The sequence below is a fragment of the Ornithorhynchus anatinus genome, chromosome X5 (assembly GCF_004115215.2).
Source record: "Ornithorhynchus anatinus isolate Pmale09 chromosome X5, mOrnAna1.pri.v4, whole genome shotgun sequence".
NCBI lineage: Eukaryota > Metazoa > Chordata > Mammalia > Monotremata > Ornithorhynchidae > Ornithorhynchus > Ornithorhynchus anatinus.
The window spans coordinates 15,601,891-15,614,807 of record NC_041753.1 but is presented as its reverse complement, the minus strand read 5'-3'; the positions used below and the strand labels follow the sequence as shown (position 1 = coordinate 15,614,807).

Genomic DNA, 12,917 nt, shown 5'->3' with positions numbered 1-12,917 from the left:
TTTAAGGGTCATTTCAGCTGATTCTTTGCTGGTGATTATTAATCACTGTCAGTTCAATAGTTAAGTGAAGACCCAAGAAAGCATATGTGTATTTCTTTTGTTTCCAGAGGCCTTCAGCTTGCAGAAGCACACGAGTGTCTTTAGAAAGCAAAAAAGAGAGGTCACCCACCGATTGTGCCACTGACCCCAAAATGTTAAACAGGGGAATAGTTTGAGGAATAGGAGGGTAGGAATTGCTTCTTTGAAATTCAAACCCTCAGGATTTTGGCAAAATGTTGTGGGCCGTGTTAACTACTCAGTGCCTCCTCATACTCCCACAGCACATAGTGATTGAAATAACCATTCTGAGATGGGGAAAGCTTCCCTTTCAAACCTCATATTTCCCCCTTAGTGCCAAGAAACTAGTTTTGTGGAAAAATGAGCTCCATTTATTTGCCATCTAACATAATTGATGGGTCCAAACGGATCATTTAGTCTTCGTTTTCTGGATATGATCCCAAGGTGAACCCTAGAAGCTCTTTCCAAAAATACCATTTGCCTTCATAAACATGCATTTTTCTGATCTTCAGTCTACTTTGGGGGCAACTACGTGTTTGGTGTGTTTTGAGGACTTTGCACATTTTTTAAATCAATCAGTATTTATTGAACGAGCTTACTGTGTGCAGAGCACTGGACAAAGTGCTTTGGAAAGTACAGTACCATAGAGGTGGTAGACATGTTCCCTGACCACAAGGAGCTTACAGTTTTTATTGTCGTTCTTATTATGATTACTTTTGTTAACTGCTTACTGTATGTGAACCGGTGTTCTAAGTGCTAGGGTAGACAAGTTAATCAGGTTGGACTTATAGCCCCTGTCCCATATGGACCTCACAGTCTAAGGAGGAGGGAGAACAGGTATTGATTCCACATTTTACAGTTGAGGAAACTGAGGCACAGAGAAGTTAAGTGATTTGCCCAAGGTCACAGGGCAAGCAGTTGGCAGAGCCAAGGTTAAAATCCAGGTCCTCCAACTCCCAGGCCCAAATCTATCTTACAGTCTATCAATGAGTGTTTATTGGAAACCACAACCTGGGACATTTTCTAATAGCCACAATTGCTTGACTCCACTCTCTCCAAGAAGGGACTCTCCAAATTTTGACTACAGTTGAGCTCATGAGGATCCATTACATTTGGATCCATTAGAACCAGGGAGGAGATTCCTCGAGAACTTCCATGTACACATACACTTCTTTTGGTAGCATTTGGAAATATGAGTGGAATGATATGTGTGGAAGAAACATGTTTTAATGGTTCCTAATTGGGCTGTGCGACCTAGGGCAAGTCAGTTGAATATCTTGGAGTTGATTTCCCCTTCTGCAGAAAGGGGGCACTTCCCGGTTCTCTGACATTCTAACATGCTGAAGAACCTTCTCTGGCAATGTCTTTCAAGGCGCTGGCTAGCTAGGCATACAAATTTTTCCCACCTCACTTAACTTTCATGGTGGGTTTGGAATCGTGGAAGGAGAGAGAGACACACAGACAGACATGGGGTGACTAACAAGTTTTGGACTCTTTGTATTTCCTGTGAGGTGGAAATCCCCCTGTTCCAAATATGCATGACTTGCCCCACTTCAACTGTGATTCTGTATTCCAGCAAACTTCAAATTCCTCGGTCACGCTGAGGGCTGGAGCCAAGGCTTCTGGCTCCCTGCCCAATTTGGCTTTCCTGCACAATCAGCGGAGCCTGACCCCTAATCATCATCATCATCATTATCCTCATCATTGTCATAATTGTGGTGTTTGTTAAGCACTTAATATTTTCTAAGCGCTGGAGTTGATAGAAGAAAATCATGTTGGACACAATGACTGTCCCACCTGGGACTCGCAGTCTAAATGGGAGGGAGAACAGGTATAATAATAATCATCATCTTTATTACGGTACTTGTTATGTGCTTACAATGTGCCAAGTACTGTTCTAAGCACTGGAGTAGATACAAGTTAATCAGGTCAGGCACAGTCCCTGTCCCATATGGGGCTCACACTTTTAATCCTCATTTTACAGATGAGGAAACTAAGGCCCAGGGAAGTTAAGTGACTTGCCCAAGGTCACAAAGCAGACAAGAGTGCTGTGTGCAGCATGGCCTGGTGGATAGAGCATTGTCCTAGGAGTCAGAAGGACCTGCATTCTAATCCCAGCTCTGCCACGTGGCTGCTGTGTGACCTTGAGCAAGTCACTGAACGTTTCTGTACCTCAGTACCTTTGTCTGCAACATGGGGATTAAGAGTGTGAGCCCCATGTGGGACAGGGACTGTGTCCAACCTGATTAGCTGGGCTCAACCCCAGTCCTTAGTACAGTGCCTGGTACTGAAGACTGTAAGCTCGTGGTGGGCAGGGAATGTGTCTATTATTATATCGTACTCTCCAAGTGCTTAGTACAGTGCTCTACACACAGTAAGCAGTCAATAAATACGACTGACTGACATAGTAAACACTTAACAAATGCCATTTTAAAAAAAGGATGGCAGAAATGGGACTAGAACCCAGGTTGTCGGACACCCAGGGTAGAAATCCTTCCCCAGGCCACATCTCAGACTCACTCAATCATTGGATCTCACGACAGGTTTCACCTGTGCCTAAAAATGTATCATTCCAGGTCCGAGAACTCCAGACCCGCTTACAGAGCGTCCAGGCTGCCGGGCCATCGAGCCCGGGACGGCTCACTTCAGCCAACCGACCGGTTAACCCCAGCACTGGAGAACTGAGCACCAGCAGTAGCAGCAATGACATTCCCATTGCCAAGGTGAGCCTTTGTACATTGGCAGTAGTTCCTCACTTCTTATCTAGAAGCTCCAGCTTCTGTGGTGCCCAGCTGCTGTGCAGGCATGCGATTAGACCAAAAGGATCACTGGCGTCCCTCGGGAACGGCCTCTGCCCCCCTCAGCTGGGCCCCCACATTCAAGCAAGCTGCTGGGAGAGATAGGGCGCTAATAATTTGAAGTCCCCCTCACTTGCAACCCAGATGCCAGCTCACATTAATCAACCGGCTGTAGATTTCCCTAGCATGCCACGTCATTGTGAAGAATGAGGGATCACTTGGAAAATGGGCTGGGCCATTCCGATCTGTAAGCGAGGCAGGCCTTGGGAAGAGGCGTCCTGGATGGCCGAAGTCCCAACCCCCTTCTCTCCCTTATAGAACCGAGAGGGCTGCCGACAAGAAAGCTGTCTTGGGGAGGCAGAATTATGACATCGGAGAGGCAAGTCCCCCGCACACACATACTGTCCCTTCTTTTCTGCCTCTCAGGAGAAGCTCCAGGAGCCAGGGAGAGCCCCCTCTGCTGCTTGAAGAGATTCCTCCAGACCCTGGAGGGTAGCTTCCCCCACAGATTTTGTCAGGCCCAATCCTGCCCCATCTTCACATTTAAGTAGCTTATGAAGGAAAGTTATGTTTCTTCTCTTTCCTTAGATTGCTGAGCGGGTGAAGCTGTCGAAGACGAGGTCGGAGTCCTCCTCCTCCGACCGGCCTGTCCTGGGATCAGAGATCAGTAGTATCGGGGTGAGTGTGGTGAGTGTGGTTGGCCGGAAGAGTGAAAGGGTAGGAAAGGGCCTGCAGAACTAGATAATTGGCGATGAGAAATAAACGTTCAAGGTTCAGCTCCAATAAAGTGATTAATTATAATTATCTAATTCTATAATATCTTATTCCCAAGAATCAGTCGCAGCGTGCAGTGGCTTCTATGTGGTAGGTTGATTTTTCAAAAATGAGTTTAGGGGTGTTTTTTTCCCCCTCCTCTTTCTAAAGCTATTCAGAAAGAAGTGATTTAAATCCGGTCATGGAAAAAGCAGACAGCAGCCTGGAGGTATCAGTTTTCTTCTGCCCTGATTCACCAGAGGCAAAGTTGAGCAGAAGGCATTGAAATCAATGAACCTCTTACACAGTAGTCTTGAAAGAAAGGATGTTCTTCATTGAGCATGAGTGTTGCCTTTGAAGTGTATCCCAAAATTATGAAAGATTGAGAACCTGCTTCTTGATGCTAGGGTTTTCATCTGCCAAACCTACAAGGCACTTGCTGCTGAACTCATTTGAACGATAACGTCAAGGGAATGTTTTTCATTAGAACCTGGGGGACCTACAGTTGCTGCAGGGGGAGACCAAGAATAGCTGTTTCAGAAGCCTACTCTTGACTGTTGCATTTTATTTGAAATTGTGGATGATCAGATTTCATGCAACCTCCAAATTGTAAAAACCTAATCATCTGGGTATCCGAATTAGAAACATACTGACCCTGCCAGAAGCCTGAGAGAGGAGGGGGCCCAGCGAGGAGGCAGGAGAAGAGGGGAAGCTGTGCTCCAGTGGGCTCTAGTGGCTACCAGGGCCCTTATCCAGAGTGGGCAATGCTCAGTTCATCCATATTTGTAAAGGTTGATTTCCAAAATGGCTTGAAAACCAACTTCCATAGCCTGTGTGGAATTATGCACTTGGGAGCAAATCAACCCGGATAACCAGCTCTCTGGGCTGCTCCCTTCTGCAAGGTTTATTTATTTATCATGCTGTTTAAGCACTTACTATGTGTCAAGCACTCTTCTAAGCGCTGGGGTAGATAGAAGTTAATCAGGTTGGGGCTCACAGTGTAAGTAGGAGGGAGAACAGGTTTTGAATATCCATTTTGCAGATGAGGGAACTGAGGCACAGAGAAGTTGTGACTTGCCCAAGGTCACACAGCAGGCAAGTGGCAGAGCCAGGATTAGAGCCCAGGTTCTCTGACTCTCAGGCCTGTGCTCTTCCCACTAGGCCACGCTGCTTCAAAGTGTGAAGCCAGTGTTTCTGGACTGAAACTTCACAGCCAATTCAATATAGTTTTATTCACCTCCTTCTCTGTCCAGGTGTCCAGCAGTGTGGCAGAACACCTGGCCCACTCTCTCCAGGACTGCTCCAACATCCAGGAAATCTTCCAGACACTATACTCTCATGGCTCTGCCATCTCTGAAAGCAAAATCCGAGAATTTGAAGTAGAAACTGAAAGACTGAATAGGTAAGTTGAAAAGCCTGAATTTATCTGGTGTCAAAAACCAGGGGTCCATCCAGCCTAGCGTTCTCTCCATGGCAGTTGTGTGCTTGGAGGAACCCACCTTCACGTTTAGACACAGTCCATTTAACATCCAAACATAGCCCTCTGCATCTCTACTAATCTTTACTAACCCATTATGGGCTGCTTGGCCACACATTCTTCTAAATCCTTCTCAAATCTGCTGGTGTTTGCTGCTTACACGACTTCCAGTGGAAATGGATTCCATATGCTTTCCATCCCATGAAAGTGAAGAAAAGTTTCCTTGTGTTTGTTTTGAACCTAAGCAAAGTGTCAGCGGATTTGCCACCAAGATCAATTTGGATTGCCATGAGCTTCTTCAACAAAGTAAATTGTGCTTCCTGCTGTGAAGGGTATTTGGGTTAAAGAAAATGGCCACACCAGTCTCATCTGGAATAGCGAGTAGGGCCAGGAGTCTCTGCCAAGCATGACTGGGATACAGAGTCATTTGGGGTTAGTGTTGAACCACAGAGAGACGATGCCTGTGGAATGCTGAGTCAGAGTGGTTTAGAAGCCAGAACAACCCAAAAGCCAACAGTAGATGAACACAGGGCAATTTGGAAATTCCTTGCATTAACCAGGAAGTCGATTGACAGTCCATTGAAACCAGAAGTTTCACCTAAAAATGTCCCACTGAAATGAATTTTTTATTTCCCTTCTTACCAGAACCAGGCAATGTGGGGAAAACTTTAAGTTTCTATGCTTGAGACTTCAATGCCTCTGACACTTCATTTAAAAGGAAAATGATGCTTTCTGACCTCGGGGATGTACATGCTGGTAGGGTTTGCCACTCTAGCCCTGCTAGATACCAGCTCACACACAAGATCCAGTCTCCTAGAGGAAAAGTAGAACCAAGGCCAGTTAATGCAGACTACTTTAAGGCTTAAAATCGATTTTCCAAATGGTGGGATGAAGTATTGTGCTCTATGCGAATGTGAGTTCCCAGAAGTCACCTTGAAATTAGCATGAAGGCAAATGTGGTAGAAAGGGGAATTCAGTGGGGCTCTCCTGGAAGAGGTTTGGGTACTGTTTCCCCATCCACCCATTGCTTCATTCCGGTTGGGTTGGTCATACATGAATAATTATGGTACACGTTCCTGATGGGAGGACATTTGGTGCAATCCAGAAAGCAGAAATAACAAGTCCCTTATTTAGGTCATTTTTAAAGCTTGAAATGAAATGCTTTTTCTGTTGAATTGAGAACATTTTAAAGGGACATAGCCCCTTGGTGCAGGCTCAGCAGAGATACCTTCATGGGCAGTGAAGATGAGAATTGAGTCCTAATGTCCTATGGGTTTTTAGGCCAGCTCTCACCTCACGACCATCTCTGTGGGGTCTGGGTCAAGCCCCTGGATGTGTATCGAAACAGAGCCGAGATTCGATAGCATGCTTTTCTCCTCCCCCAGTCCTGTGGAGACCTGCTGACCCACATGGTCTCTTATAAGTAACCCACCTCTTTCCTGGGAGTATCCTGGTTAAGCCAGTTTTTCCATAAATGGAGTACTCTCAGGAAAAATTGAGTCACACTTCCTTTTTTTTTCTTTTTTTTTTCTTTTTTTTATTGCCACTCTTCCCTGATCAGAAAAATGGAGCCCTTCAATCTGGGTATCACTGTCCCTGAATTGGCCTGTGCATTGCCTAAAGTGCATCAGTGACTTCTTTCATAAAGGCCGAGTCAAGCCAGGCCAGCCAGAGGATCCCAGGATGCTATGATTTTATCGCTCAGAGTTCAAAACATAGGGGAGGGGTGCTGTGTTTAAACATGATTTTGTTTCAGAAGCTACCGTCTGATGCAGCTGCTTGTACTTGTTTGGTATCCACCCATGAAACATTTTTTTTAATGATATTTAAGCGCTTACTATGTGCCAGCCACCATACTAAGTGCTAGGGTTGATACAAGCTAATTAGTTTGAATACAGTCCATAATACAGTCGTAATCCCCATTTTACAGATGAGTTAAATGAAGCTTAGAGAAGTAAAGTGACTTATCCAAGGTCACACAGCAGACAAACAGCACAGCCAGGATTAGAACCCAGGTCTTCTGACTCTCAGACCCATGCTCTTTCCACTGGGCCATGCTGCTTCTCAAAACTACATTAATGTAGTCTCTCCAGGATGGGGAGAAAGTTAAGACATTTTAAGTTCTCAAGTTTTGAAGGGGACGGAGCAGTTGACTTGCAGTATGCCTGTTCTTTGGGATAGAAAATGGACGTAAGGGAACGTGTTTGTAAGCAGAAGACCTACTTGTAAACTGCCTTTCTATCAGGAGATTGAAAGACTTGCTATTGGCAGTTTTCTGATTTGCCAGTTTCGCTCATTTACCTTGACTTCCAGGGTCACGGGTTTGATTGTTTACAGGCCAAGCAAACTGCAGAATCATGCACAAGCAAGAGTTCAGCCAGTGGTTTAAAAAAAAAAAAGGGAGGATGGGGTTGCGGTTAGAGTCATTCACACATCACACAGCTCCACAAATCACGGTTCAGAACTCTATGCCACCCTCCAGTGCTGTCTGTCTTTCTGTCTGTCTGTTAGTGCTGTCTAGTGCCCACTCCCCCTCCCACCCCGACTGGGATTCAGTGTTCCTTCTTGGGACTCTGAACGTGGTGGTGGCAGGAAGACCAGAAGTCTGCAGATGACATGTGTAACAATCATGGTCTGGCCCGTTGGGACATGGTCCGCAGCATAACACCTGCCACCAGCAGGCTGTTTCTGTCCCTAAGAATGAGGAGTTTGTGCTAACCTGATCACCTGCCCACTCCCTGCAAACTAAGTTACCACTGCATTTCCAATCTAGCTTCTTAGCTGCTATGAAAGCTAGCATTTCAGAGCCTTCCAGCTGTTAGGGAGCTTGTAGACCTGAAGAGCAATTCTCTACTCATTTCACAAATAACAACCGCTTTGGAACAATCCCTTGGCCATTGCAAATTAATTTAAATGGATCATCTAACACCCTCATTAACTGTCATTTCCCTGGGCAAGTGTAGGCCAATCAAGAACTCTTTTCTTCATGCAGTGTCTGGTCGGACTTGGTTTTCTTTTCCATGTTAGGACGGTTTGGAGGTTGTCAAAAGCAAATCTGTCAGTCTTGTGCTGAGGTCTAAAAAATAGATTTCCTTCTTTTCAGCCGAATTGAGCACCTGAAGTCCCAGAATGATCTGCTGACCATAACCCTGGAGGAATGCAAAAGTAACGCTGAGAGGATGAGTATGCTGGTTGGGAAATACGAGTCCAATGCCACCGCACTGAGACTTGCATTACAATACAGGTACGTGAACCCTCGGAGGAAGAAGAATAACGATAGAATACCTTTCTACCCAGGCACACGAAGCACTTCTACCTCCATTACCGCTTTTGAAGCATCTTGGCTTCCCGGCTAGGTAGCGAGGGGCCAGATTGCCATTTGTAAAGCAGAGATGATGCTAACGGGCCTAGTGAGGTTTAAATGCCATATGCAGAGTTAGGGGCAAAGCATCTTTATCTCCAACTGCTTTCACGGGTTCCTTCTATGTTAGAGACAAGACTTTCGGTACCCACAGTTGGGGAATGGGTAAAGGTGGTGGTTGGGATGATGAGTGTGTTGAGGTTTCTCGCTCATTTCCCATAAATGTTCATGGGGAAGGATTTTCCTCAGGAGCTGAGAAGAGGAGGGGCTTAGAGGATGTGGCCTTGGTAAGTAGTTCCATCTGCTGGTGCATTCTCTGAAGGAAGTAATGGCATATTTACCCAGTGGGGTTAGAATACTCCACTTTAAATATTTCCAATTCCTTCAAGTATTTGTCTCTAAATCATTTTGGCCAAGCCCAATGAGCAGAAACTGGATCAGGCACTTTTGATTCAGCTCATGCTCAACACACTAGTGAGCTTCTTAAGTCAGGTGAATATCTGTGAACTCAAGACCAGAAAGCAGGATTTATTGGTTCAGTTCCCCATCCTTTCTAGTCGTAACACGCTTAGTAAAACAACATATCATACAAACTGTCCTCCTAATCAGCAGGTCTGTACAGTGACTAAGTAAAGTGAACCCTCCTGTTTTAAATGGCTCTTGTCCCTCAGCCTCTGCACCTGTGAGAATTAAGGTGCCTCTGTTGTCTCTGTCTAGTGCAGTGGGATGATTGGGAATGGGGAGGAGAGACTGTCTATTGCTAGAGCTGTCAGTTCAGCACTTAAAGGGGCCACTCGAGATTGTCACGCAGAAAATGAAGAAAGAAGGGTGGTAAAGGCATTATCAACACACAAGGTGGTTTGTGTGAAGTACGATCTCCACCCTGCTTGGTTGGAGGTTACAGGAAGTATTTGGGGTTGAGAGAGAGAGAGAATGAAATAATCCCTTGCATTTTTCATCATAAAAAAGGGTGAAGTGTGTTATTACAGATGGGTTATTTAGCACTTAATAGGCAGTGAGCACTTGTGATGTGTTCCAGTGTGTGTTTTTCCACGGGGGTTCATCTGTCCACTGGATTGGGAGGAACTGTTTTAAGCCTTGATCCTTTGCATTGTTTTCTGGGGGCGGTGGAGGGACAGCAGCAGATATTGTACTCTCCCAAGGGCTTAGTATAGTGCTCTGCACACAGTAAGTGCTCAATAAATATGCTTGATTGATTGAGGGTCTTCTATTTTTTTATTTAAGCTCAGGAAACCAAATTCAAAAGGCTGAGGGATTCGTGTGGGGTGAGTTGGGGATTAAGTCCTGAAAGATAGGATCTGTTTGAGTTTGCGTTTCAAATGAGCATCCAAGGCTCAGAAATCTCCCCTTTTTCTGCTTCACCCAGGGCTTCTGTGCCTTTCCAAATTGGATGGCTCCATAAGAAAAGGACAGGTTTAGCACCAGGAAAGGTTGGTTTGAGGAGGGAGGTTTCTTGTCCACTTGTGAAAGAGATATAAACTGCACAAGGTGAGAGAAGTCATTTCCACCTTGCCTCTTCAATCAGTTGTGTTTACTGTTTGCAGAACACTGTACTAAGCACTTGGGAGAGTACAATATAGACACATTCCTGCCCTCAAGGAGCTTAAGAGTCTAGAGTACATCTCTTGCACGAAGAGAAGGCTGCTTCCCTAGACTAGTCTCTTGTATTGCTTTCTTTTCCTTTGTTGAAAACTGTGGATGTGCATTGTGTTTTTCAGCGAGCAATGTATCGAAGCCTATGAGCTCCTGTTGGCCCTGGCTGAAAGTGAGCAGAGCCTCATTCTTGGACAGTTCCGCGCAGCAGGCGTAGGATCCATTGGTAAGAACTCTGGGAGTTACAATCTGCTTGTCTCTCACTGAACTTTCTCCCTCTTACCTCCTTCCTTCATCCTGCTGTTTGCCCTAGGTCACCTCATGGCAGCCTGCCAAACCATCGCCAATTGTCTTTTGCTTTTGGCCTCACAACTGAGTGTGTTGTTTATGGTCAATGCACCAAGAATAGGGATTAAAACAGAGGACACTGTTCCTCTACCAGGGTGGAGCCCCTACCCTCCCTTTCCTGTAGCAACCAGCTGACACTGGATGAAGGGGTTCTTTGAGAGAGTGGGTTTGCTTAATAATAACATAATGACAATAATAATAATTGGGGTCTTTGTTAAGCACTTCCTGACTACCAATCACTGTACTAAAAGCTGGAGAAGGTACTCTCTGATCTGACACAATTCCTGTCTTCACAGTCAGAGAGGGAAGGACGAACAGGTATTGAATCCTTATTTTACACATGAGGGAACTGAGGCATGGAGAAGTTAAGTGACATGCCCAAGGTCACATACAGCAGGCAAGTGTCAGACTGGGATTAGAACCCAGGTTTCCCGACCCTCAGGCCCGTGCTCTTTTCATTAGACCACACTGCTTCCTAGTTATAGTTGCATGTTTGATTGTTACCAGAAAGCACCTTTTTTATGGTATTTGTTAAACACTTACTGTGTGCCAGACCCTGTACTAAGTACCAGGGTAGGTACAAGCTAATCATTTTGAACACAGTCACTGTCCCCATTTTATTGGTGAGGTAACTGAGGGACAGAGAAGTGAAGTAATAATACTATATTAATGATAGTACTTGTTAAGCTGTTACTATGTGCCAAGCACTGTTCTAAGCGCCAAGGTAGATGCAAGTTAATCAGGTTGGACACAGTCCCTGTCCCACATGGGACTCACTCTTAATCCTCATTTTACAGATGAAGTAACTGAGGCCCTGAGAAGTGAAGTGACATGCCCAAGGTCACACAGCAGACACGTAGCAGAGCCGGGATTGGAACCCAGGTCCTTCTAACTCCCAGACCCGTGCTCTATCCGCTAGGCCATGCTGCTTCTCTTGGCCTTAGGACATTGTTTGCTGACAACACTTGGGTATACTTTCCCTAGGAACCAGTGCTTATTACAACTCAGTGCTTTCTGAATCAATAGGAAAAAGCCTCTATCCATCCTGTGCCTCTGTACTTCTTCAGTTTGGTGAATAATATGGTGCCTCCCAATGCAGCACATGCAAGTCTTTTTCTTTTCGTGGTATTTGTTAAGCAGATGTGCCAGGCACTATAGTAAGCACTGGGGTAGATGCAAACTTATCAGGTTGGACACAGTCCCTGTCCCACATAGGACGCGTCTTAATCCCTATTTTACAGATGAGGTAACTGAGGCCCAGAGAAGTGAAGTGACTTGTCCAAGGTCACTCAGCAGACAAGCGGCAGAGCTGGAATTAGAACCCAGCTCCCTCTGACTCCCAAGCCCATGCACCATCCAGCATCTTACTGCTTCTCAAGTCTGCACCTAAAATGCTCCCCCACCTTGCCCGTCTGGTACCTGTCTGGGTCCTGGGGCTATGTAGAAACAGCTGAGTTTATGAGGAAGGGTACATTTCTCCGATTGAGTGGAAGTAGTTAACCAGTTAATTAAGAGGAAACCCACGAGTTGGAAGAAGGAGGGGAAGGGGCAAGGGCAGAGAGTACATTTGCTGAGAAATGCTAGGGTCACCCTGCCCCTGAGGCTTTTAATGATGCAGAGAGGAAGCTTGTAGGGGAAATGCTCATGTGGGTAGTGGCCGGGGGAGAAATAGGAGAAAAATTGCTATCGGTTCCATGCTGTGACCAGCAAACTGCCTGTTCTAGCCTGTAATTTATAGCGGCAGCTTCTCTGGAGAAACAGCAAAATGTAAACTGAAAGCTTTTAAAGACCGAGTGACCAGCTCACTTGAGAGCCACAAGACAAATTAGTTCAACCTCTCACCTCAGCAGGCCAGACTCTGTGTTCCTGTGTCATCTCCAAGTGTGGTGCTTGGAGAGGTGAGTTCCTCCTTGCGGGGCACGTTGGAAGCAAAAAGCTGTGGCAGAGTCTCTCTCCTCCCCCCTCCCTCCATTTCACTCTGGCTCCATCCTTGTCTGTTGCAGTCTGCTTTTGTGATTTTTTTTCACCTCCATTTGGTGGGGGATGGAAAATTGAGGTGAGGGAGACAGAGAGGAGAGGACCGGGTTTTTTCTTCATTTAGGCATTCACAGGAATCTGAAGAAAATCTGAGGAAGGGAAATGCACTGGGTATTAATTTCCTGCTCCATGTCCAAGTTAGAGAACAATGAGACCAGCCTTCATTTATATGGGTGGCCACCCTCAACTTCTTCTCTCTTTTTATTGATAGTATTACTGTTCCCAGCCCAAGAGGGGAGGCTTTGCCAGCATTTCCATTAGAGAGCTTGGTTTTCAGGGTCTTTTAATTTAACTGTAAAACTTTATTTCTTGTGTGAAACTGATCCAAAATGGTCTTGGCCTGCCATCAGGTGCATGTGTGTAAGTTAAAGAAAGTGATCAATTAAAGGAAAGGAAAAATCAGCATTTTCATCCCAGTCAAATAATAGTTCTGGTCCTTGGGGCATCTTCTGGAAATGTGTAACCCCAACAA

The 12,917-nt window shown here is 45.6% G+C and overlaps 1 protein-coding gene across 4 annotated transcripts in view; it reads left to right on the top strand.

The window, feature by feature from the left end:
- Positions 1-12,917, top strand: part of MCC (MCC regulator of WNT signaling pathway) — a 341,667-nt gene that overhangs the window by 281,213 nt on the left and 47,537 nt on the right. For all 4 annotated transcript variants that reach the window (XR_003755957.2, XR_003755956.2, XM_029054919.1 and 1 more), the window contains 5 exons: positions 2,634-2,780; positions 3,444-3,533; positions 4,862-5,010; positions 8,189-8,329; positions 10,186-10,286. Coding sequence is in view for 2 of the 4 variants with exons in the window: in XM_029054919.1 (XP_028910752.1) it covers positions 2,634-2,780; positions 3,444-3,533; positions 4,862-5,010; positions 8,189-8,329; positions 10,186-10,286 (628 nt within the window). In the remaining 2 variants the exon portion in view is untranslated. The remainder of the gene's footprint in view (positions 1-2,633; positions 2,781-3,443; positions 3,534-4,861; positions 5,011-8,188; positions 8,330-10,185; positions 10,287-12,917) is intronic.